Consider the following 26,825-nt stretch of genomic DNA (forward strand, 5'->3'; position numbering starts at 1 on the left):
TAAATAGCCTTCTTTGTGGAACTATGTTCATGTGCCATGTCTAGAGACAAAAACAACAACACATATTCCATGTTATTTTCTGGCATTTTTCTTTTTATTTTTTGAGATATCTAGCTCTACCTAGGAATTACCCACAAAGAAATAATGATTACATTAAAAATCCACAGGGGGAAAAATGATGGAAAAGACCAGTAGTTGAGCTTAGATCAGCTGTGTATGATTTTACTTTATAATTTCCACTTTCTTGTAATTTTAGATTTTCTTTGAAAAGTATGTTTTAATGAGTATTTATAATTTTAAAAAACGAGTTTGCATTTTATCTAAATAAAGAAATCAAATGGATGCATCAAGTACACTAGTCAGTCTGTTCCTTCAAGCTGTTTTTACTTAGTCAAACACAATACTGATCATCTTAAATACAATGATATGTAATACTTTTGAGCATAATATAGATGCCAGGATTAAGATATAGAATAAACATTTTTGACAATCTTCATTTTTTTACAATATCTAGCTCAGAAGAGAATAATTTTAAAAACATAAATACTTAAAATATATTAATATTGGAAAGTTAATGACAATATTTCTCTTTTTTCACTTTCAGGTGATTGCACAGTGCTTAAATATAATTAAGCAGATGAGGCAACAAAGTATAACCCCCCACACACATATTATTCCCCCATACTCTGATTTTAAACAGAAATTATATTTGTCAGTATTTTATGCTCTGTTTTTCAAAAAAATTACAGTCACTACTATATGTAATTGCTTGGATGTTATGTAAGCTTTTAATAGATAACTTAATCTCTGAGAAATTATTTGGTTGAGAGCCCTCAGTGGATTAGAGATAGGTTTCCTCATTGTAAAATCAGAAATAGTAGTAATTGCTTATATTAAATGGAAATGTTAAAGTTTATAAAACTTGAGAATCTTTGAACAATAATATATATATGCATACAATTACAATGATTGTCTTAGATGATAGTCCCTGGTTTGAGAAAAAGTTTGGTTTGACATGTAATAATTAAGCCTTTTTGCAAGATACTGCTTTGACTTGGCAAAGCCCCATACAAATCAGGTGTAGAGGACTGGCTTTTAAGTGTTAAAAAATAATTGGAGCAGATAGGTACCTAAAATACACTTTTATAATAGGAATAAAAAACAGTTTAATAAATCCACATTCATTTGCTCTTTGATTGTAAATATATAAAGAGTTTTTAGTTATGATGTGTCTGTCTCACAGAGAACGTATGATTACCTAAATATGCACTTTTTTTTAAAAGGAATTGCTTACTCAACTCTGTGCGTTCTGTAAAACACTGCAAAATTGTGTGCATCTGCAAGTTAAAACTCATATACAGCAGGCTAGAACTGAACAGAATTTCACTGCAGACCTGACTATGTTGTTCTGGGTTTTGTCACCAGAAACATATTAGGCTAGAATGTGCTCAGGATTTTTTGAACAGTCCATGAAATGTGACAGGGATGTTAATCTCCACTTCAGCCCTGGCAACTTCACTCAGATCCTTGGCATTCAGAATTAGGAGATAAGCGGGCTTTTGACCTGCCCCAGGGCTCACCACCACACTCAGAACTACACCTGTTAATCAGAAGTTAATAAGGCAGTGTTGAATTAAAAAAGAAAAGCCCATAGCAATAGATTAAGTGTCACTGAAATAATACAGGACGCAAGGAAGCATTACATTGACAAATAAAGAAAACCAGATGCCTTGATATCTTGCTCTGACTCTTCTACCACCTGGCTGTGTGGTAACCCTGAAAGGGATTTTAAATTTTTCATGTCCCCTGGACTATAAGCTCTAAGAAGGGAGTGACTCTATCTGTCTTGCCCACTGTTGTATCCCAATAGCCTACTGCAATGATTAGAACATAGTAAGTATTCATTAAACTCTTATTTAATGAATGTTTCTGTGTTTTTATCTGTATCATACGATTTAACACCTGTTCTACCTACTGCAAAAAAAAAAAATGTTGTGACAATCAAGTGAAAAATGTATATTAAAAGACTCTGGGAATTCCCTGGTGGTTCAGTTGTTAGGACTCCGCACTTTCACTGCTGAGGAAGCGGATTCGATCCCTGGTCGGGTAACTAGGATCCCGCAAGCTGAGCGGTGTGGCCAAAAAAAAAAGACTTTGAAAATGGTAAGGTATATTATTTCTATAATTTCCAAGACCTAGCTGGAAGCTTACTTCCTTCAAACAAAATAAGAACAAACTTTTTGCGGTTTTGACTGGAAAGGCTGTATATGTAAAATCACTTAGTGTAAAACGGCTCTACAATTCTTTATTTTATTCATTTCTCTGTGGTTTTCCATATTTTAATCCCAGAGAGGATAACCTACCTCCTTGTCCCGGATAATCAATAGTTAACTAAGATGACTCTTTGTAACTGAGTTGCTGTTTTATAGGCTGTTGCTCTGGATCCCTTTCTAGCCCCAGCTTACTGAAAGGAAAAACCAAAACTAGAAACACAAAGCCTCATCCTCATTCTCTTGGATCTGTTAGAATACTCAGTTTCCCTCCTTAGAACTCTATCCCTTTTCAGAAATGTATCTAGGTCAGGAAAGGCAAAAACCTAGACCGCATGCTGCTCCTTCTTCCTCCTCTCCTTCATCTAGAGCAGACATTGATGTTCCATCGTGACACCAGATGGTGCTTTAGCATTTTTCCAACAGTACCAAATGAAACCTGACCATAAGATAAAACTTATTTTCAAATAAGTTTAAATTCTTTAGTGCTGTCCCATTCAATAGTATAAAGGATTATTTCTGAACATTAGGGAATAATCAACATAACTCCTCTCTTAATTAACTAACTATATGAACTGCAATGAAAAGAGAGTGTTCAGACACATCTATTACTTTCATTACCGTCATCTTCCTCCAAGGCATCTGGGTGAGAAACAAAGATGGGTTCTGAGGGGTAGGAATCAGGCTCTTGCCATACCCAAGTTTCTTTAGTTTTGACATTCAGCTTACAGAGCTGCTTGTAAGAAAGAAAAGTCAATCAATCAGTCAGTCAATCAGTCAATATGCTCTACTTGACTAGCATGTGACTCAAAGTATTGTTTGAATATTAGGAAGATGGATTAATTACCCTGTCTGGAACAAAGTGATTCAAGCCAAGTCCATATGCGTATGTGTAAGGTTTCCCACCATACTTCTGGTAGTTGATCTGAGGAAATTCAAATGCTGCAAAGTAGAGCACGTGCTTAGGAAAACTCGTTAATCTCTTTGAATGGAACATTTTGTTCTCTCTCATGTGAGGTTTTTTCCTAAATCATCTCACCTTGGCGAGGCCCTGAAAAGAGAACTTCAGGTTCCAGCCAGATGGTCTCATCACTGCACAGAATTGCAGTGGCAGTTGTGTTGGGGAGTGTGACTAAATTCTTGCCTGTGTCAGCCTAAGAAAGAGGATAACAGAAACCTCAGTGATCAGGAAAGAAAAATCAAGCAGCCATAAATATAGTCTTCCCAAGTTTTGTCTCCTGCGTTCTTCATTTCTTAAGTCAACATGTAGGGAGAGGCAGTGCAGAAAACTCTAGAAAGGGGAGCCCAGGAACATGACTGGGAAAGCTGTCTGTGTCCACATCAGTCACTGGCTGTGTGTCACTGGGAAAGTCATACAACTTCATAAGCCCTCAGTCTTCTCATCAGTGAAATGAGACTGACCTTGAAGAAAATTTACAGCTCTGAGGATGGGCTCTGGAAAAAGAAGTATTTTTCTGCAGAACAACAAAGACTTCAACCTCTAGGTATCCATACAGTGTTTGTCTCCTTTATAGTTAGGCTATATTTTTATTTTATTTGAAAACAAAATCATACTCGTAAGTTGTCAAAAAAGAAAACAAATTAAAAAACTACTGACCAGGTGTTTTCTAAGATCTCTTGTCACCCACATTGCTCCCACGTGATTTTTCAGATTATTTTATGAAAGGAATGAATATCATGAGCTCTTTCAAAGAACATATTCATTTAGTAATACCTGCATCAAATACTTAAATACATGTTTTGTGATGGACTCTATTCTAGGCATTTGGGATATTTCAGAGAACAGAGTCCCTGTCATCATGAAGTTTTCATTCTAATTTGGGAACATAAACAATATAAATATAATTAATAGACAAAGTGTTTAGTACATCATGAATGTGAGGAAAAAGAATAGAGCAGAGTAAGGAGAATCAGAAATGTGAAGAGTAGGTGAGTTGTAATTTTTGTAGGTGGACAGGGTGAGCCTCATTGAAAAGGTGAAATTTGGGATAAAACTTGTAGGAGATGAAGGAAGCTAGCAATGCAGGTATCTGGGGAAGAGCATTTGAGCAGAGAGAACAAACTACAAAGGCCTGAGGTAGGAGTACGCCAAAGGTCCTTGAAGAACATTAAAGAGACCAGTGTGGCTGCACTGACTGAGCTCGGGGGAGAAGAGCAGGAGAGGAGAGTGGAGGGGTAAAGACTGATAGGGCATTGTGAGGTCTTGGTCTTTTTCTGTGAGTGAGAAATGGGAAGTCATTGGAGGGTTCTGAGCAGAGCAGTGGCAGGCTCTGATTTATTTTTAAAAGAATCACCCTGACTGCTCTGTCGAGATCACTTTTGCAGCTCAATATTAAAAAAACAAACAACCCAATCCAAAAACGGGCAGAAGATCTGAATAGACATTTCTCCACAGAAGACATACAGATGGCCAAGAAGCACAAGAAAAGCTGCTCAACATCCCTAATTATTAGAGAAATGCAAATCAAAACTACAATGAGGTGTCACCTCACACCAGTTAGAATGGGCATCATCAGAAAATCTACAAACAACAGATGCTGGAGAGGGTGTGGAAAAAAGGGAACCCTCTTGCACTGTTGGTGGGAATGTAAATTGATACAGCCACTTTGGAGAACAGTATGGAGGTTCCTTAAAAAGCTAAAAATAGAATTACCATATGACCCAGCAATCCCACTACTGGGCATATACCCAGAGAAAACCATAATTCAAAAAGACACATACACCCCAATGTTCATTGCAGCACTATTTACAATAGCCAGGACGTGGAAGCAACCTAAATGCCCATCAACAGACGAATGGATAAAGAAGATGTGGTACATATATACAATGGTATATTACTCAGCCATAAAAAGGAACGAAATTGGGTCATTTGTAGAGACGTGGATGGATCTAGAGACTGTCATACAGAGTGAAGTTAAGTCAGAAAGAGAAAAACAAATATCGCATATTAACGCATATATGTGGAACCTAGAAAATGGTACAGATGAACCGGTTTGCAGGGAAGAAATTGAGACACAGAAGTAGAGAACAAATGTATGGACACCAAGCAGCAAACCACCAAACCACCAAAGCAGCGACAGGTGGGGGTGGTGGTACGATGAACTGGGAGATTGAGATTGACATGTATACACTGATGTGTATAAAATGGATGACTAATAAGAACCTGCTATATAAAAATATATATATATATATATATGTGAGAGATACAAAAATAAATAAATAAATAAAATACATGTAAATTAAAAAAAAAAAACGGGAGATGAAAGAGTGAAATCAGGGAAACCAGTTTGTCTTGTAGTAGTCCAGTCAAAAGAAAACAATGGTTCAGACTAGGCTAGTAGCATTGAAGTCAGTGAGGAGTGCAAAGTAGAGCCAAGAGGATTTCCTGATAGTTAAGATATGGGGTGGGGAAGAGGCATGAAACTGAGAAAGGAGTCAAGAAGGGCTTCAACGCTTTTGGCCCGAATAATTAAAAGTTGGAGTTGTCACAGCAAAGATGGGGATTACTGAAGGTAATTTTTGGTAGGGGAAGAGGAGAAGTTTAGGTTTTGTCTTATTAAACTTGAAGTGTTTATTGGACATCAAAATAAAGACATGGCATTGGCAGTAGCATATAAGAACCTTGAGTTAAAAGGAAAGTTGGAAGTGAAATTCTAGGCTGCTTTAAAGCATGAGTCTTTACAAAGGGAGTAAACGTACAGATAGAAGATAGAACAAAGGGCTGAGTTCTGGTGCCCTCCAACATTAAGGGGTCTTCAAGAGAGGAATGAGGGGATAGGTGGTGGGGGCAAGAAGAGTTAAAAGAAGGATTTTGTAAGAGGGCAAAATAATAGCATGATATGCATGATTTAATGAAAACAGGAGGAGAGCGAGACACATGAGAGAGGGGGAGAATTGTAGAGTGTTGTCCTGGAGAGGGTGAGGAAGGATGGGAAAGACTAGTTCTGAATAGGATGATGGATAATTCGGTATGAGTACAGATGCTGGTGGGTGGGTAGATGTGGTGGCAGGAGTCTATGTTCTTTTCTGATTTCTTTCATTTGTTTCAGTAAAATAGGAAGCAGAGCCATCAGTTGAATATGAGTGTGGAGGTGGGAGGTGTTAGAAGGTTGAAGAGAGGAGGGTGTGAAATATTTAACTAGGAAAGTGAAGTTGGGAAATGTAGCAGTAAGGTTTGTGGTCATGTACTTAAAAATGGGCCAATTAACACAATTGTGTGTTTTTAGCACTTAATTTCACCCTTAGAGGTACAAGCATGGAGTGGGTGGAGGGTTGAATTTAACTAGGATTATGATTTTGACAAATAAGTTCTATAAAGTAAGAAAGAGGGAAGAGAAATGAAGATCTACTCAAGGGGGTGATTACAATGATTAACCATGAAATTGTTATTGAATAAGGAGGGAAGGTAAGTCCTCCAGGGAGTGAGAGATGATGAGAAGGTAATAGGTTCAATAGATTGGAGGTTCCTGGTGGGAACTGCAGTAGGGCAAGTAATCTTGAAAGATAAGAGGTGGTAGTGAGAATGTGTCATGCATGAAACCAAGGTCATGGTAGAAGCACAGTCATAGGTAATGGCAAGGTCAATTGCATGCCTGTGGGGAGTGAGTGGCTGAGATAGAATGGAAGACAAAATCAGTGGAAGACATCATGGAACTGAGAGGCCAGTTGTTGGAAGAGTCACCTATGATGTATATATTGAAATAACTGAGAGTCAGGAGTAGATCAGGGGAGTGTGACACTGAGCCAGAAGGGAGAAGGAGTGGTGGTTAATTGGTGAGAATAATAATGAGGGGTGTATATATGTAAATGTAGACATACCACTTGGCTATATACTTAGCTGAAGTGAGATTTGAAATTGGAAGATTTTAAGGGTGGGTGGAAGGAGCAATGGTCTGGAAGCAGCGAAGTGGAACAAGTGTACGACAACCCCAGGCCCAGTGGTACAAGCGCTGTAGGAGGAGAAACTGCTACCCCTGGAAATTGCTGCTGAAGACACCAGTGTCCTAGAGAAAATGTCAGATTTTTTGGTAAAAGAAAGAAGGTGGAAGGAACCTTCTGAGCAGAGGATAGATGGAATTTTTCTGGTATGTACAATGAATTAAAAGGAAATAGTGAAAGATTTTCAGGATTGGGAAGAGATGGGAGGTGAGGATGGGTCTTGTGAGATTCTGTGAAGTGGGGCCTCGAGGCACTTCATGGTGATTTTGGGAATGAGAGAGCGGCATGTGTGCATACATACATATTTATACATGTATTCAGTAAGTTCAAATGTTGATGTCGAACACATTACTTATGTGACTGTAACTTTAATGATTTTACTCTGTTGTATCTTATTTTTTCCACCATTAAGTTAGGGTTTTTAATGTAAGAGATGTGTAACATTATCTTTGCTTTCCAAACTAGCTCCTTATTTTCACTCTTCCCCCTCACTATTTTTTTAACACATGCATTTATCCCCTGACCCAGCAATTTCACTTCTGAGAGTCTATCCTATTGCTATATCTGCACATATATAAAATAACATACATACAAAGTTATTCCTTGTGACATTATCTGTAACAGCCAAAGAATGGAAACAACTCTGTTACTCAGCAGTGAGGGACTTGGGTATGTTCACAAAAAAGAATACCGTGCAGTTGAAGAAAACAAGATCTTCAATATATATTTTAAAATGAAAAGAAGCAAGGAACAAAAATGTGGATATAGAAAGTTACTTTTTGTGTAAAAATGGGAAATAATAATTATATATATTTATATTTTCTTATATTTGCATAAACAAAGGAAAAGGAAAGACATTAAAAGTTACACACAGAAGTGAAGGGGAATGGTATGGAATGGAGGCAGAGAGAGGTTGGAGCGACACTTCCAGTGTGTACCTTTTTAGATCATTTTGAGTTTTTGACCATTTAAATTCACTGCCTATTCAAAAACAATAAAGGTATATTTTAAAGATATCACTGTTATATTAATCACTAAACTGGAAACTTCACTCATACTCTTTCCTCTCCTTCCTTCAATCTGTTTATCTCTTATTTCCCTAATTTATGACTTATTTTTCTCTTCAAACTTTTAAAAGTGCAGGCTATAGTAATTGCTCCCACATTCTCATCAATTGCTCACCTTTATTGCCTTGAAACCTGATTTCTGCCTCTCTCCCTACTCCCCTGGAGATCACTAGATCTGGTTTTTGGCTCTTCATCTTCATTCTTTTCAACTTGTCTGTATACAGCAGTGGGCACCAGTGAAACCCTTCTCTTGCCTTATCATGTGGCATTATCCTCTTAGCTGTAACTAGGGCCCTTTGGTGACTTTTTTCTCTTTCTTTTTCTGACTCCTCTTTTCTTACCACTTTCTGCACATGGGTGTTTCCCCAACTTTTGTGCTTGGCCATCTTTTCTTTTCTTTCAGCATGTTATGGCTATCAAGTTCATCATTTTTAAAATAAACAAATTTGTATGTTTCTTTTAAAACACTCTAAAGTATGAATTTTTCCTGCTAGCGGTCTTATCTATCTTCATATATTTGATCGTCATTTCAATTCCAATAACTATCAGCTCTTTTCTTCTGACCCTACTTTGTGTCACAAGGACCTGCACTTCCATATGAAAGCCTACAAGATGTCTTCACGAAAATGTTGTTGATGCTGATTTTGCTGTTGATGATGATTATAATCAATATTATTTAACACTTACTTTGTGTGAGGGACTATATTCAGTGATTGACATATGTCACCTCGTTTATTGATCACAAAAATCCTGTATGGTGGATATAGATAAAGAAAAGGGGATTTAAAAAGATTAAATGTCTTGCCGCGAATCAAACAGCTAGAATGCTGGAATCCCTGGTCAACCTGGGTCTGTCTTGAAGTCAGCCCTTTTACTCATTCTCCCCACTTCCTCATAGTTCTACAATTCAGGTTTATCTCCAAACCTGCTCTGCCTATTACATTTCCTATTTCCAAAGGTATCAACACTCTAGACACATAGGCTTAAAGGATCTCTATGGTCTTTTGCATGTCTAAGACTTAATTCATTCTACCATCCAATCAAATGTAAGATCCTTTTAATTCTACCTGTAGGAACTCTCACTTTTGTCGGTTTGTCTGTTCCTACTACCACTACATTTTTCTATCACCTGAGTGATTTTCATTGTCTCCAATCCCAGGTCCCTTATCATCATCCTTTCTTTACTTCCAATACTACTTACACACAACACAGCCTTATTTTAGAAAATCAAAGCTGCAAATAACCTTAGTTATTATTTAGTCCAATTTACTTAGGTTTCTGAGCAGGCAACCGAACTGTAGAGGAACTTGCTCACTGAGTGACTTGCTCAGGGAAGCCGGACATTTAGTAGCAGGGACAACTAGAGTAGTCAGTACGCTTGATACCCAGTCCACTAGCTCTGAATATGGCTTTCTTCTGTTCAAAACCTTGACTATCTCCCCATCACCTGTCAAATAAAGCACAAACCTTTTGGCCTGAAAGCCTTCAAAGACTGCCAACCTACTTTTTTTTAAGCTTTTTTGCCCACTTATTCCACTGTTTCTGCTTATGTTCTAACCAGTTGGATTGCAATCACTTTGAAAGGATTTTGTAAATAGAAGAACAACAGGTTTAGAGTCAAAACCTAGTTTTCGTTTTGACTCCACCACAGTTGGATTTTGCTGAGTCATGTGACTCTTCTGAGCTTCAGTTTCCTCGCTTATAAAATGAGGGAAGTGGAATTAATTTTTAAAGTTCCTTCCAGCTCTGAAATTTCAAGACTTTACGTATAAACACACAGCAGGAGAAAAAATCCTGAGTGAGATGAAACATTCTGGTTATATCTGAAATCTATGTAGAGGGTGGTTACCTTGTCAGTATTCAAAGGAAGTACATATCTCCTAACTTCAGGCTGGGGAGCCTTTCTGGCATTTCTTTTCACCTCTTCCCAGTTCTCACGTAAATTGGCTAAATATAAGTAATTATAAACAAATTCAAATCTGCAAAAATAAGAAGTCAAACATGAGGACAGCCAATTACAAATAATTTAGAGACATGCTTCACGCCTTTTAAAAGCACAAGTGCCTCCCTATTCTTCAGACCCCAACCCAGAACCTGCTAAAGACTCAGGAATCCTGGAGCCATTTCTCCTGCCCACTCTGGGTGGAGAAAAGAATCCTGCTCATGGATATGTTTAAATAACAACAGCCTTTAAAACATTCTGCTCTGTTTCTCTATCACCATTCTGTCTGTGTCTTCAGGGGCTACTGTCTTTTTTAGCGACCTGCTGTTTTGAAGAAAGCATATCTCTTTTTCCCAAACCCAGACTAGAACTAGGAGTTCTAGGCTCCCCAAAGGATCTTGTTAAGTTTGAGTGAAATTAAGCTTAAGTTTACTCATCAAGTCACAGAATCTTTTATTTTCAGGTCTGGTTCATGGACCTGATCAGTTTTCAACCATTAACCATAGTTTTGAGGTTCAGTTAGTGTTTCTGATTATCTAAACTCCCTACAGCCTTTTTAATCATATTTTGTGACTTAAGCATTCTTCTTGCTTTTTTAGATGTAATTCAGATTAAATACTGAGAGCGGCATCTCCGAAAAAAACCCTAATTTCCAGGAACAACTGGAGATGTAACATTTATCCAATGTCCTTTCTTACCCTTTCCAGCAACAGAGATCCACAACCAGAAACTCACTGTCTTCATAGGTATTGATGTGATGGAAGAGGTTAAAAGGAGACGTCCTGTATTTATTATTGATATACTTTTTTCTTTTTTTGTCAGCAATATGAAGCCAAACCTTGAAAAGTAAAGAGAATATTTTGATGCATTTAAAAAGAAAAAAAAGTGTGCATTATGAAAGACATATTCTTCAGAACCATAAAGCTGACAAATAAATGTAAGACTTACCCCCATGGTTTCATTGGACTCAAAACAATCCAGGTAGTTGGCTCCCCAAAGACTCCATGAAGAAAGGAACTTGAACAGGTTAATTTTGACTGGTGTCTCCACAAAAACAATATAGTTGGGAGTCAAACCAAAACTGTTCAGAAACAGAAATAAACTTGTGAGTGGGAAGGGTTGATTCTCAAACCACAGAGAAATATGTACACATGAGGTACGCTCAGTTATATGAATCAACAGTGCCTACATGAAATTAACTACATTTAAATTTAGGTTTCTGCAAGAAAATGTCATGATCAGGATTGGTATCAAAGGTAGGCAAAGCAGATCTTTAAACCTGAGTTTTCCTGAAGATTCATAGCAGGCCTTCAAGTTACCTATGGACGTAAGATGGCTTGAATCGGTCACTGCAGGGGAATTGTACAACGATCTCTGACTTGCTTATTGGATCTTCCTTGTCTGAAATAAAGTGGTTTCAAAAGGCTGTGGAACAGCCTCTTTTTTTTTCTTTTAAAAATACAAAGCATTTAGAACAGCTTATGCAAGCAAAGAAATACATTTTCAGATCTTGATTTTTTAAAGAGTTTATTTCCATTTTCTCAGTCACTGGCATTTCTTAGAGAAATTTCACACGGAGCTGCAATCACCCAGGAAAATCCAAATAGCAGCAGATTTGGAAAGTATACTCGAACAGTGTGTGGCAGACAGGGTACAGTGGAGTCACATCTTACATCTGGAGGTGGGTTCTAAGTCAAGGGAGTAAGGCAAAATTTTAGTATGGTCAAAGTGCCTTTTACAATCTCTTAAGTTTTCTATAAAGTTATGGCATATGTGTTTTGGGTCCATAGCCCTTTACAATAATTCTTAAGCACATATAAGTTTATTTACTACTAAGGCAGTGTCTTCAAACCTTAGTGTATATTAAGAACCACATAAAAAGCTTCTGAAAATACTGACTATGGGCTCACCCCTAGAATTACTCATTCAGTCTACCTCAGGTGGGGCTCAAGATTTGTATGTAAAAATCCATATATACTCAAATAATTCTATTATCAAGATCATTATCAAATTTCTGGCAATGAATGGAGGATGAATGGAGAATTCTAAAGCGTACTCTCTTCTGTTTTAATATTCTTTCTCTATAGTATATGAGTTAAAAGGTTATGTTTTTAGTTTTGGGAATTAAATACACACAAAATACTTACTATACTTTCATATACATGTGTGTATCCTATTACACATACACATGTTTGTTTAAAATCTTAATTTTGTCTGGCACATGGATAAGTGCTCAATAAATATTTGCTGGATTCGAATCTAAATCTTATATGATCAAAGTCACATATACACTACATCTTTGAAACACTGTAGAATAGAACACGGCAACTTATTTTTGAAGATGTCATTTCCTGCTATGGTGCTCTTTGGCATTGGTCCCCTGGTAGGGTAAGGGTGAGGGGCAGTTGTCCTAAAATCTGAGAGTAATTTAACTGTCCATATAGTGCTATCCTGATATTTCTGATCTGACACCCTGTATTTCCAGTAACTTTCTCATGTTATAGATACTTGGTTTTTTTTTTTTTTTTTTTTTTGCGATACACGGGCCTCTCACTGTTGTGGCCTCTCCCATTGCGGAGCACAGGCTCCGGACGTGCAGGCTCAGCAACCATGGCTCACAGGCCCAGCCACTCCGCGGCATGTGGGATCTTCCCGGACCGGGGCACAAACCCGTGTCCCCTGCATCAGCAGGCGGACTCAACCACTGTGCCACCAGGGAAGCCCCTAGATACTTGTTTTAAAAAGAGTCAAAGTGGTAAACTGACCTGCTTGTAGTGGAGGGATCTTTACAATATTGTAGGCAATTGAAAAATTTTTCCCAAAGCAATTACCAATATTGTAAACAGTCCCATCATTTTCAATGTGGGGGTGAGCAGTGGCTCCATTGACCGAGACATAGTTGCAAAGATCAACCTATGGAAGGAGAACAAACGTCACCCATGTTAAGAGGAAGATCGTATTACACCTTTGGTTCCTCAGTCTGACCTCACCGTTACCACTTGCACCCTCACCCTAAGTGTGCTTTCTCTTTCCTTCCATCTCTCTGGGTCTTACCCTCTTTTAAGTCTGTAGAAGTCCCATCTTTAGTGCTGAGCTCTCCTCTGACCCCCATGCGGACCCCTCATGCCTCTGAAATCTTCAAGTTCTCCCTGATTGAGCTTTTCAATTGATGTAGGCCATATATTACTCTGGTTGGTTACTTTCCTTTTGCACATGCAGTTTGTCTTCAAACAGTGACGAATTTGAATCCTGAAACTTCTTTACATTCCCCTTATTGAATTACATTGAATTGTATGCTGATAGTCAATAATTTTCATTTTATAAAAATGGCAATTTTTTATGATACAACCTAAATACCAAATCCAGTATCTTACATACAGAATGAATTTGGAACTGAAAGTAACTTCAGGATTCATCTAGTATAGAAAGTCTTAACCTAAATAAACTTCAGGGGAACCGTGAATTCCTGGAGTTAATGGAAACTTTTTGAAGATAGGATTCAGTGCTTTAATTCGTTTTGGATTCTCATAAAAAATTCAAAACCACTAATCTACCACAAACCTCTCAGTTTACATAAGAAGAACTTGAGGTGTCAGAGAGATCAAATGACTTATCTAAGGATGTAGAGCACTAGAATTTCTACCTGGAACCTGCTCAATAAAGATTTATTGAATGAATAATCGATGGAGCATATATTTGTCTAACCAAAATTCTTTCTATGTGATTAGGAGAGTATGTTCTAAAGCATAGGGAGTTTTTAGCACCCTCATATAAATAAAAGGCAAGACATTCATTCAGTCATTCAGTCATTCATCAAGTATTCCTTGAGCTTCTATTATATGCCAGGTGCTGTGTCAGGGTCTAGGAAAACAGAGATGGCCCTTGCTTTCAAGAACTTCAGTCTAGATTTGCACTGTCCACTATGGTAGCCACATATAGCAATTTAAATGTAAGTTAACCATAATTAGATAGAACTTCAAATTCAGTTCCTCAGTCACATTAGCCACATTCAAGTGCTCAATAGCACTTGGACAATGAAGACATAGAACATTTCCATCGTTGTAGAAAGTTCCATTTAATAGCACTGTATTAGACCAATAAACTGGTATACAGTGCAGTAGGTGCAAAATGATATCTGTAAAGAAAGGCCATCTAACCCAGACTAGGGGATTAGGCAGGGCTTCCCAAAGGCAATGACTCCAACACATGCTTGAAAGATGAGTAAAATTTACCAGATGGAGAAGGATGACAGTGTGTTCTAGGGAGTAGGAACCCTAATGTAAAGGCATAGAGTTGCAAAACGTGAATGCTGCTTGGGGATTATTAGTCATTCAGCATGGCTGTGGTGATACTCACACATAGAAGAGGAGAAATAAAATGGGCCAGCCACAAAGGTCTGTGCTTTTAACTTTATCTTGGAAACTATGGGTGCACTAATTGGAATAACACATTTATACTTGCATTTTAGAAAAGAAAATTGCTTCTACTGAATTAAGGAAGCTGTATTTAAGGGAATCGGGCTGGAGGCAAAGGAACTTGTTAGGAGTCTATTTCAGTAATAGTAAAACAACAAAAAAACACTCAAAATTTTAAAACTACATTTTTATACGAAGTCAGGGTATAGTGCTGCTCACAATGAAACCTGACTCCTAATAAAGTCTATTCTGGAGCCATACCATGAACTTCACACTTCCAATTAAATTACTATGGTAATTGGATGCACTGTCAAAGTCAAATGGATGGTTTAGAAACTCAGCTTCAGTATTTCTCTAAATGATCTACACACACACTCATACGTGGTTTCAAACATACATCTAAACTAAGAAAGAGCTATCGAGAATATGTTAAGCCTTATTAAATAGTCTGTTGGGGATTATAAATCAGCTTGTGATATTGAGACCCATTGTTGGGACTCCTTTTCCTTTCTATTCCTACTACACTGAATATCTAGTTCTGGTCTTCTATTCCACTTAACTGGTCTCCTATCTATCCCTTATCTCTTTTGTCCTCCCATACAGCTTACATGTGGCTTCCAGATTAAATAACCTAAAGTACGGCTCTGCTTATACCACTTCCCTGAACAAAAACTTTGAGTAGCTTCCCATCAGCTAAATGACTTATTCCAAATTTTTGTCCATTATTCAAACTTCTAGTTTCACCCTACCCTGTGTTTCACTATTCCCCTTGACGTGGCATGCTTTAGATCACTAGTTCTCACCTGGGAGTGCTATTGCCCCCTAGGGGGAGAGCTGGAAATGTTGGTGAGCATTTGGAGTTTGTACAATGATTGAGGACATGTCTGGTGTTTAGTAGGTGGAATCAGGGATACCAAACCTCTGCAGTGGGTGGGACAGTCCCCACAATGATGAAGTACTACCGGCCCAACGCCACTGCCACCTCCATTGAGAAATACTGCAAATCTAGCCAAATAAATTATTCTTTATCCTCCAGTTTCCCACCTCTATACAGCTGATCATGGTACTCCCTGTATATGAAATGTTCTTTCTCCAAAATCAATGAAGTTGTGCCTTCCCTTTAACTTCTAACTCAAGTGCAAGACTTTTAAACCTTCCTTGATCTGCCCCACTTCACATCCACCAACTACTACCAGAAGCAATCTTTGTTCTTTCATAGAAGGTTTTCCCTCTGTGAAAAAGAGTCCTCACATTCTGTGTCCTATTATAGTTAAGTAATGTATTTATTTGATTTCTCCACCTAGGTGTTAAGCTTTCTGAAGACAAGAACAATGCCTTGCAAATAGTTACATCTTAATAAATATTGGTTGAAAATGTAGATCTATCTTATCAAATGCTGCACCAAGATTGCCTAAGTTCTCATCAAAATTTATCACTTTTTAATACTGCTGACATGTTTCTCTATGCTTTTTCATTTAAGATATGGCTTTATTTCTAACAAGAAGTGTCTATAAGAAGGGGCAAGTTGGTACAACACACTTTCCTAGAACAATGAATGGTAGGGTTTTCAATATTAAATGTGCCAGTTCCATGCTAGTCTATAAAAACCATGAAGAGCAGGGACCATGTTGTCTTACTCATTGGTATATCTTTTGCATCTAGCATAAGTTCTGGTACATGGAAGGGACTCAATAAATATGTGTGTCACAAATAAATATGTTAGGCATTTTATACGGTTTTCCTCCAATCCACATAATAAATGTTTAAAATTTCGCAGATGGAGAAACAAAGTTTGCCCTATGTCACATTGCTAGTAGTTGATGACAAAGCAGGGATTTGAAACTTAATCTATCTGGCTCTCATATTCTTCAAACCCAAATGCACAGCTGATTTAATTCTAAATTGCAAATTCTAAATTCCTGAGCAATATGGTGTGAGCACTGTGTCCTACCTGCTTAATTGTCTCCAAGGTTTCGGGATTAATCTTTGTAATGAAGTTGGTCTCTGTGCAGGCATAGTAATCTTCCCCCACGGGGTAGATATTAACAAGGGCATTGTCAGTAACCTCCACTCCTCGAAAGTAAGAAAAAAACCTGCAGAAGCAAATGGATTTTTCAGTCCAGTAACTTTCAAGCCATGAGAGAAAAAGGGCTAATGTAAAATGTCTTTAATAACATGCAGTTGGGTTTCAGTAACCTGGAAAATATATTCTTGCAGGGGTCTGGGAAAGCACAGGTGCCAAATTCTGTTATGACGATCCTTTTCTCAGTCATTGCCCGTACGTAAGCATCAGTGCGGATGAACCTGAAGGACATTGAGACACGGGAAAGGGTCACAGACAAGGGCAATTAGTGTAGTCCATGGGGAGCTTAGAATGGTCATTCTATGTGACCTCCTAAAGTCAGAATCATAAATCCACAACATGAAGAATGAAGAGTCTCATAACTTTCTTGGGGTGACTGAAGGAGAAAGAGACAATGTGCCAGGAGCTTAAATTTGTGTCTTATAAACTTCACAGTGACATATGAGGAAATCAAGGTTCAGAGAAATGAAGTGATCGGCATATGTGGCCAGAGCCAGAAAACATGCCTGTTCCATATCACACTATGCAGCCCCATGGGTAGTTCACATTGGACCTCTGACTTCCTGTAGCCTATAATTCAACAATCTACACTGAGCGGGGAAGTATAGAACATGTTACACTGAATTATATTCCTTTCAATCTTCCTCATGTCCCTCTTATGTTTTTCTTCAATTTAAAATTTTATTTTGCTACTTTTAAAAGTAGATATTCTTGAATCTGGTCTCTTGCACAGGCAGACCTCCTGAACCATATCTCCCAGACTAGATGGCGTACGTTGCCTAGGATTTCTCATGTGGAGAGCCAATTAAAATCTGATTTTGCACCTTCATAAAGAGGAAAAAGTACCAAGGTCTTTAGAAGGCATATAAAGGCTTTGCCTGACCTCCAAAATATGCTTTCATAACTAAATTTCTGCTTGACCTGATCTGTTTCTCTTCTATTACGGTCCAAGTTATCCTGACTACTTCAAGACTCCATTTATTCTTTCTTTTGATGTCTCTTCAGAATGCCTGAAATCTGTGGTGATCAACAAAGCTGCTAACAGGCCTGAATATTAAGGCATAAGACAAACTATTTATTGTGGTGTTAATGAATCTTTGTAATGAAATTGTAGTGATGGCTTAGGGCTTCAAGCCTTTTAGCAACAATCTTCTGTTTTTAGAAAACTTCTCTTTTTTTTATTATTATGACATATTTGGTCCTTGCCCCCTTTGTGACACCCCTCCCTCCTTCCCATTGGCCTTTCTGATTATAAAAAAGGAAAGACATCAAGAGACCCATGGTTTAATAATAATAACTATTATTATTATTAAATGCTTCCTATGGGCTAGGAACCATGTTCTCATTTAATCCTTGTAATAAACCCTGAAGTAAATTCTCTTATTTCTCCCATTTTTATAGATGACACAACAAAGAATTAGAGATTAACATCTTGCCAAAGGGCACCCACCTAGGAAAATGGTATGTAGGGCATATGGGATTTGAAGCCAGGCATGTCAGACCCCAAAGCCCTAGTTCTTAGCTGCTTCTTTATCCCATAGTACATCTCCGAGGTGTCCATACAGACTCACTGGCCCAGGAGGATTCTGAGTGGAGGCGAGCATAAAAGTCTCCTCTTGGGTTCAGGAGGTTGAAAAGTACATGGAGGGAGGAGCTGAGATAGGTCCGAACCCTAGGAGGAGTGGGCCCTAGTGTTCTTTACCTTCTGTGGTATGTGACGTGTCCTTCTTTAAAGTCAAACTTGTGCAGGAGAGCTTGCCCATCAAACAGGTGGTAAAATGGCTCAGATCCAACTTCAAAGAGTCCTGGCCCACATCGAAGGAGACTGCCGGTCAGCCAGAGGGGGATCCTGCCTGTGATGAAGGCAAGACTCAGAACATTGCTTCTTACCCCTGCCCTTCTCACCCAGGTAAAGAGCAATGATTATCTAAGCAGCCAGATTGGGCAGCCTCTTACTTCTAAAGCTGGCAGTCATTTCCATTCCCAGTTCTCACGGGGGGTAGCTCTCAGGAAATGCCTGCTGGCCTACTCTCCTTTCACTAGGAGACCAAGTGGTAGGAAATGTGGCAACATCTCAGAGTTTAGATAAAGGGTTGGAAGGAGACAGGGAAAAGTATCTCGAATGGAATGGGATTCTCCATCTAACAGATTTCCCCAGCTACCAATACATTTGCCTTTTTACTGTCTCACTTTTAAGAAAAATTTCAAATTTCTTGATATATAGGAGGGATGGATTAGAAGCAGGGATCTAGATACTAAACAAAGATTTGTCTACAGAACAAACTGTTTAAATGAAACAACAAGAATACTGGCTTCTTAAAATATAGACCTATATTCCTTTGAGAATATGGGCTACTGTCCAGATAAAGGTCAACCTGCTGTAGCAGAAAGTGCAAAGGGCTGTCAGAGACCTGAATTCTGGTTCAGGATTTGCTATGTGCCATCTCTAGGCCTCCGTGTCCTTCTCTGCAAAATGAGGGGCACACAAGAAAGGCCTTAAGTCTGTTCAGTCTAAACAGTTAGGTTTGTGCCCTTTGATCCTTTGAAAAGTGCAGCATTTGGCAGTGTTTTTATAATCCTTGCCATTAAAAAAAAACACAAATGTATTATTTCATATAGCTCAATTTCAGCAACCCACTTTACAAGGATGTATATTTCTGATAAAAATTTGAAAAGAAGGCATGGCTTAACTAAAAGGCACAGCATTAATTTGATTGCTAGAACCTAGATTGTTAGCATCAGAATCTAGTTGAGAAAGAGCACTGGGCTCATTCCTTCTATTTTGCATAAGAGACAATTGGGAGGAAAGAGACCTGCCCAGGCTTTGGATCTTCCTATAACACCATGTCTAAGCAAGGATGCTATGTGGGTCATGTGGTGACTTTGGATAATGATAGCAGTAGTAATAATAACAACCATCTATTGATAACTTTGTGTTGGATACTGTGTGAATCTTTCGATTTACATTATCTCATTTAATCTTCACAACATCTCGATGAGGTAAAATTTGGTTTATGGTAGGTGAATGAATTGAGACTCAGAAAGTTTAAGTAACTTGTTGAAGGATTCACAGATAGTAAAATAATAGAGCTACAATTAGCACCTACATCTGCCTGACTCCAGAACCAAGACTTCTGATATAATGGGCATGAAACCTACCACCCTTTATTGTCATATTCCCAGATGCTTGTCACCAGGCCTTCATTTATTCTGCAACTGATAGAACAGACATTTACAGGACATTTTCTATGTGCCAGGCACTGAGCTAGGCACTGACAGCTTAAAGATGACAAAGGTATAGTCCCAGTTGTTAAGGAATTCCAGTTAGGTAGCATTTTTCTATATTAGAGAAGTAAAGAAAAGAGGAAATGGGTTCTTAGTATAAAAAGCCCAAATGTCCAGATTCCTCTCTCTGTAGCCCACAGGGGGAGCCCGTACTGAGAGATGCCAATGAATAAGAGAACAGAGAAGAGAGATTGAGACAGAAAAGAGAAGATGGCTTCAAGATAGGTGAGACCAACCTGTAACATGAGCTGTGAGCGGTGAGGACAGTTCCTCCACAGTTTCAAACAGTTTCTTGTAACCACCAGCAGGATGTTCGACTCTGAAATAGTGGAATAATGAGGAGGAAGCTCATGTGGAATCTCAGGAAGTCCACGGAGACAGAGGCAGAGCTCCAGGAGAAAAGATGCTCTCTGCTCAATGGTGGTGCATACTGCCAGTCTAGCCTGGGCTGGGAGCACAGTGTTTTGGTGTGGTGTGGTGGTAGAAATGTATCAGGTTGGCAAAGGGGCCCAGGTCAGTGCTCATCCTTTGTTGAAGGAGAAAATGACCTCCCTTTTAATGCCACAGTGGACTTGCTTGTCCTCTGTAGTTTTCCCATATTTCTGAAGACAAGTCAAAAAATCCCGCCATTGTCACTTCTCTTCCTGACCGAGTCCTTCCTGCAGAATTAGCCTGCCCTGTCCCTACCCTCAGCTTTTACTGCATCATTTATTCTCTTGCCTTCCAGACAGTCTCATTCCTCTCTCTCTTATGCACTGGGAGACCACAGGTTTGGGGGTCAGTTTGTCATCCTTTGTTATTCACCCATATTATACCATCACTTCTTCCCATCATCTCACTTCATCACCAGTCTCCAAGAGCTACAGTACGTTTTAAATATAGTCAGACAAGGAGATTTAGGTCTTATATTTTTGATTATTTTCTCCCTTCTCACTTTGGCTCCATGTTATAACTTCTTAGAGTGAGAGCTCTGACCAGACTGCCTAGTTATGATAGTTATTTTTTATTAAGCACTTACCATGTGCCACATACTATAAAAAGGACTTTGTATGCTATTTGTTCATTTAAATCTCACAACACCATAATGGGGGTAAGTACTTCTCATTCTATATATGGAAAAGCCAAGACTTCAAAAAGTAATTTGCCCAAAATCACACAGCTAGGAAATGGCTGGGCAAGAAGTGGAACCCAGGTCTGCCTCATTGAAATCTTCATGCTCACTACTACTGCCAAGGCCCATTCGAAGCCACACAAACCCCACTGTAATTTAGACCTGAATTCTAGATATTTGCTTCAATACATAAATAGGAAGAAACTCCCCAACCATGAGCCAAGGCCTTCCCTAAAGGGGTCATCAATCCTCTTCAGGAGCTCTTGAAATAGACCATTTACCATCAACACACTAAGGAATTAAAAAAATAATCTCCCAGAGATACTTACTGGATGGACATTTTCTCTCAGTGGAGGATTGAGAGTGCTGGCACCAGTTGTGGAATGAGGAGGCAAGTCCTCAGCCAGGGGCCTTTATATGCCTTCTAAATCCACCTAAAATGAGTTATGGCTTTGGGAACCCTTTCTCACCCCTTGATCTGAGAGAGTGTGAATAGAAGTGGCTTTCAGTGCTCAGACACTCCTGATGCTTGAGCATTAATTTGGGCTGGCCGCTCCCTTAATTGTTTTTTGGCTATTTTCCAGAGACCTCAATCCTTCCCAAAGAGAATGAGAAGTGGATTAGAAAGAAAGGAGTTGTGTGGGAGTGGCTAGCATCAGGCCTGTGCTGATCCGGGTCACCCCACTGGAACCAGGCAACATTCTCTGGTGCCTACCTCCCTCTTCCACTTCTGTGCCCTCATTTTTACCCCCATTCATTTATTCATTCACTTATTTATTTTTAAAAATATCTATTACACATTGTCTATGGAGCAGGCATGGATGAGCCATCTCTGTCTTCACACATCTTGTAACTCTGCAAGAATAACAAGAAACTAACAAACTCTTCAATAAAATTTTGTAAGTGCTATGATTGGAGAAGTATGGAGTGTTATGGAAGCATATTATAGCACTTCTAACTCTCTCTGGTCACCTTATAGGCTCCATTCAGGGCCCAATTCCGACCAGGCTGAGGGCTTCAGTTATGTTCTTTTGATTTGCTGCAGATGAACCCCTTTCATATCTTTGCTTGTTACTAATGCCTTCCTGATATCCACATCACCTTCCTGCTCATTGGTACGTGTGCTGCACTCAGATAGTAAATAGCACTATTTCATTCATATTTCCACACTCCTTTATTTAGCCTCAGTTGTTTGCCAGCACAGACATGGTACTGACCAAAGGAGTCCCCTGGAAACAGACAAGATACTTACTATACCAGCTGACAACTTTAACATTCTTTTAGAAACTCACCATGATCAAGTGGGCTTTATCCCAGGAATGCAAGGATTCTTCACTATACACAAATCAATCAATATGATACACCATATTAACAAATTGAAGGAGAAAAACAATATGATCATCTCAGAGGATGCAGAAAAAGCTTTCGACAAAATTCAACACCTATCTGTGATAAACCACCCCCAGAAAATAGGCATAGAGGGAACTTACTTCAACACGATAAAGGCCATATATGACAAACCCAGAGCCAACATCATTCTCAATGGTGAAAAACTGAAACCATTTCCACTAAGATCAGGAACAAGACAAGGTTGCCCACTCTCACCACTATTATTCAACATAGTTTTGGAAGTTATAGCCACCGCAAACAGAGAAGAAAAAGAAATAAAAGGAATCCAAATTGAAAAGAAGAAGTAAAACTATCACTGTTTGCAGATGACATGATACCATACATAGAGAATCCTAAAGATGCCACCAGAAAATTACTAGAGCTAATCAATGAATTTGGTAAAGTAGTAGGATACAAAATTAATGCACAGAAATCTCTTGCATCCCTATACACTAATGTTGAAAAATCTGAAAGTGAAATTAAGCAAACACTCCCATTTACCACTGCAACAGAAAGAATAAAATACCTAAGAATAAATCTACCTAAGGAGACAAAAGACCTGTATGCAGAAAACTATAAGACACTGATGAAAGAAATTAAAGATGATACAGATGGAGAGATATACCATGTTCTTGGATTGGAAGAATCAACATTGTGAAAATGACTATACTACCTAAAGCAATCTACAGATTCAGTGCAATCCCTATCAAAATACCACTGGTATTTTTCACAGAACTAGAACAAAAAATTTCACAATTTGTATGGAAACACAAAAGACCCCGAATAGCCAAAGCAACCTTGAGAAAGAAAAATGGAGGTGGAGGAATCAGGCTCCCTGACTTCAGACTATACTACAAATCTACAGTGATCAAGACAGTATGGTACTGGCACACACAGAAATATAGATTAATGGAACAGGATAGAAAGCCCAGAGATAAACGCATGCACATATGGTCACCTTATCTTTGATAAAGGAGGCAGGAATGTACAGTGGAGAAAGGACAGCCTCTTCAATAAGTGGTGCTGCCAAAACTGGACAGCTACATGTAAAAGAATGAAATTAGAACACTCCATAACACCATACACAAAAATAAGCTCAAAATGGATTAAAGACCTAAATGTAAGGCCAGACATTATAAAACTCTTAGAGGAAAACATAGGCAGAACACTCTATGACATAAATCACAGCAAGATCCTTTTTGACCCACCTCCTAGAGAAATGAAAATAAAAACAAAAATAAACAAATGGGACCTAATGAAACTTCAAAGCTTTTGCACAGCAAAGGAAACCATAAGCAAGACGAAAAGACAACCCTCAGAATGGGAGAAAATATTTGCAAATGAAGCAACTGACAAAGGATTAATCTCCAAAATGTACAAGCAGCTCATGCAGCTCAATATCAAAAAAAACAAACAACCCAATCCAAAAATGGGCAGAAGACCTAAATAGACATTTCTCCAAAGAAGTTATACAGATTTCCAACAAACACATGAAAGGATACTCAACATCGCTAATCATTAGAGAAATGCAAATTAAAACTACAATGAGGTATCACCTCACACCAGTCAGAATGGCCATCATCAAAAAATCTACAAACAATAGTGCTGGAGAGGGTGTGGAGAAAAGGGAACCCTCTTGCACTGTTGGCGGGAATGTAAATTGATACAGGCACTATGGAGAACAGTATGGAGGTTCCTTAAAAAACTAAAAATAGAACTACCATACAACCCAGCAATCCCACTACTGGGCATATACCCTGAGAAAACCATAATTCAAAAAGAGTCATGTACCAAAATTTTCATTGCAGCTCCATTTACAATAGCCAGGACATGGAAGCAACCTAAGTGTCCATCGACAGATGAATGGATAGAGAAGATGTGTCACATATATACACGGAATATTACTCAGTCATAAAAAGAAACGAAATTGAGTTATTTGTAGTGAGGTGCGTGGACCTAGAGACTGTCATACAGAGTAAACTAAGCCAGAAAGAGAAAAACAAATACCATATGCTAACACATATATATGGAATCTAAAAAAAAAGGTTCTGAAAAACCTAGGGGCAGGGCAGGAATAAAGACGCAGACATAGAGAATGGACTTGAGGACATGGATAGGGGGAAGGGTAAGCTGGGACGAAGTGAGAGAGTGGCATGGCCATATATACACTACCAAATGTAAAATAGATAGCTAGTGGGAAGCAGCTGCATAGCACAGGGAGATCAGCTCGGTGCTTTGTGACCACCTAGACGGGAGGGATAGGGAAGGTAGGAAGGAGACACAAGAGGGAGGGGATATGTGGATATATGTATATGTATAGCTGATTCACTTTGTTATAAAGCAGAAACTAACACACCATTGTAAAGCAATTATACTTCAATAAAGATGTTAAAAAAAGAAATATTAAAAAAACTGATATAAAAAATTAATAAGTGGTTATGGCTAGTCACCCTCAAGCTCTTCAACAAACCTATGAAACAATTAATCTGAGCACTTCTCAAGATAGATGACAAAACCTTACTGTCCCAGCATGCCTTGCAGTGAGGATTCAGGAACGTGACCTGGGCTCCATCAATAAGAGGCAGGGCCAGAGGTCCTAGTGGTAGCACCCAGTGCTTAGCATCAGTGTTGTCTCCACTCATCCAAGGCAGCTGTAGTGTGGAGCCATTCCACAGTGAAGCCTGGAGCATTATCACTGGCCTGGTGACCCCCAGGTCTCATTCTTTAGTGATCCCAGAGATTCTGTTAGCTACCTAATATTTAAAAATTTTGTTTGCCGCTTTGATTAACTAGAGTTGATTTCACTGTTTACAGATAAGAGCTCTGTCTCTAGAAAATGATGGTAATATAGGATACTGTGGTATCACATATAATGAACATCTATATTGGTATATGGAGGTCCCGGAAAGATTTTTGAGGACGTATCTAAGCTGAGATAGGAAGAATATGTAAATGTTAGCCAGTAAAAGTGTAGGGAGAAGAGTGTTCAAGCACGGCTTAGGGGAATTTAAAAAAGTCTGGAAACGAGCATGATTTGGGGAAATGGCAAGAGATGAAGCTAGACTAGAGATAATCATAGGCCAGATTTTGCAGAGCCTTGTGAACTATGTAAAGAAATTGATACCCATATCACCAGAACAGAGGGAATCACTGAAATACTTTATCCAGAAGAGTGACATGATCTGATTAGCCTTTTATTAAGACCACTCTAATTACATTGTGGGCAATATGTAGGAATGGGAGATTTGGGCAAGATAAATTAGAGAGAGACCAAACAAATGAAGGTAGTTGATGTAGGGGGATGGGTTGCGGATGGATATGATATTTAAGAGATATTCCAGAGGAAGACTAATCAAACTTTGTGATTGGTGAATGTATGGAGAAATAAAAGGCAGGACAAGGATTACGAGTAGGTTTCTGGCTTGAATTATGGTACAGTTCATTGGGATAGTGCAGTCTGTGTGTGATGTGTCAGCGATGCAGAGAGAATAAATTCTGATTGAGATATATGTTTATTAAAGAAAGAGATCACTGGGGGTTGTATACTTTGAAAGCTTTATAGGGAAGTGTGATGAGTTGGAATCTGAAGGATAGGCAGGGTGTGGAGAAGGCAGAGAAAATGGAGAGGACACTCCTGGTGAAGGGAACAGAGGGAGGCACATGCTAGAAGGATTTTCTGTCTTCTGTACCACTTCTGCTGGGTTTCATTTTTTCAGAAGAAGTCTCATCTCCTTGAGTACAACCATGTGCCACGTTGTGATACCTGTACACTGGCAGTCCACTGAAGAGAAATTCCAGGAATACCAGGACCCAGCTGCTCTTCTTCCTGTACACCTCCCATTACAAGGGGCCAAAGGAGAAGGCTTTGCGGTAGCCAGGTGCCAGAAAACTACACTACACTATACTACACTACTGCACAACATTATGCCCTGAGGGACAGGGCATTGACAAACTGCAGTTAATACTGAATATCACTTCCAGGGAGATTAAAGTCAATCTTACTGGTGCCCACAACTGCACCAAATGCCTTTCTTAGGTATTCCCGTGCTGCCTTTGGTATTCTGGGGCTGTAGCCACATTATTTAAAAACAGGAACTGATTTTAGTGATTTTTGCGTTTTATTTTGCGTCTTTGGTAGGGTTTATATCAAGCCGCTGCTTGACGGCTATTTGTTTTAAAACTACAAATAATGGCAATTCACTATGGGAAGGCTTACAGACTCACGGATCGTGTGAATTGTCAAGTTACCATGTGTGATTAATGTCAGAATGAAAACTAATTACTATCCACTGAACCTCACTAGA

General features: G+C 38.8%; 1 protein-coding gene across 2 annotated transcripts; it reads right to left on the minus strand.

Annotated features, from left to right (window-relative positions):
• Positions 1-456: 456 nt before the first annotated feature.
• RPE65 (retinoid isomerohydrolase RPE65) lies at positions 457-21,472 on the minus strand. Of its 2 annotated transcripts, XM_065878332.1 has the most exons (14): positions 21,462-21,472; positions 20,258-20,340; positions 18,439-18,589; positions 16,850-16,957; positions 16,605-16,746; positions 13,004-13,151; positions 11,558-11,639; positions 11,187-11,319; positions 10,937-11,076; positions 10,146-10,275; positions 3,310-3,424; positions 3,118-3,212; positions 2,892-3,003; positions 457-1,600 (listed from the first exon to the last, which is right to left on the minus strand). In XM_065878332.1, the coding sequence occupies exons 1-14, from the start codon at positions 21,470-21,472 to the stop codon at positions 1,449-1,451; spliced, it is 1,602 nt and encodes a 533-aa protein (XP_065734404.1). In that variant the 3' UTR covers positions 457-1,448. The 2 variants fall into 2 exon arrangements, with proteins under 2 accessions (XP_065734404.1, XP_065734409.1); XM_065878337.1 differs by lacking the exon at positions 16,850-16,957 and having other exon boundaries at positions 1,449-1,600.
• Between the last annotated feature and the right edge of the window lie 5,353 nt (positions 21,473-26,825).

Source organism: Phocoena phocoena, chromosome 1 (genome assembly GCF_963924675.1).
Source record: "Phocoena phocoena chromosome 1, mPhoPho1.1, whole genome shotgun sequence".
In the NCBI taxonomy this organism is placed as follows: domain Eukaryota; kingdom Metazoa; phylum Chordata; class Mammalia; order Artiodactyla; family Phocoenidae; genus Phocoena; species Phocoena phocoena.

What these genes read in the sequence shown, in the direction of transcription:
- RPE65 (XM_065878332.1), bottom strand. An exon ending in GATCCCTCCACTACAAGCAG is followed by an intron (nt 11,640 to 13,003) that starts GTCAGTTTACCA and finishes ACTTTATTTCAG; the next exon opens with ACAAGGAAGATCCAATAAGC. An exon ending in GATCTCTGTTGCTGGAAAGG is followed by an intron (nt 10,276 to 10,936) that starts GTAAGAAAGGAC and finishes TTATTTTTGCAG; the next exon opens with ATTTGAATTTGTTTATAATT.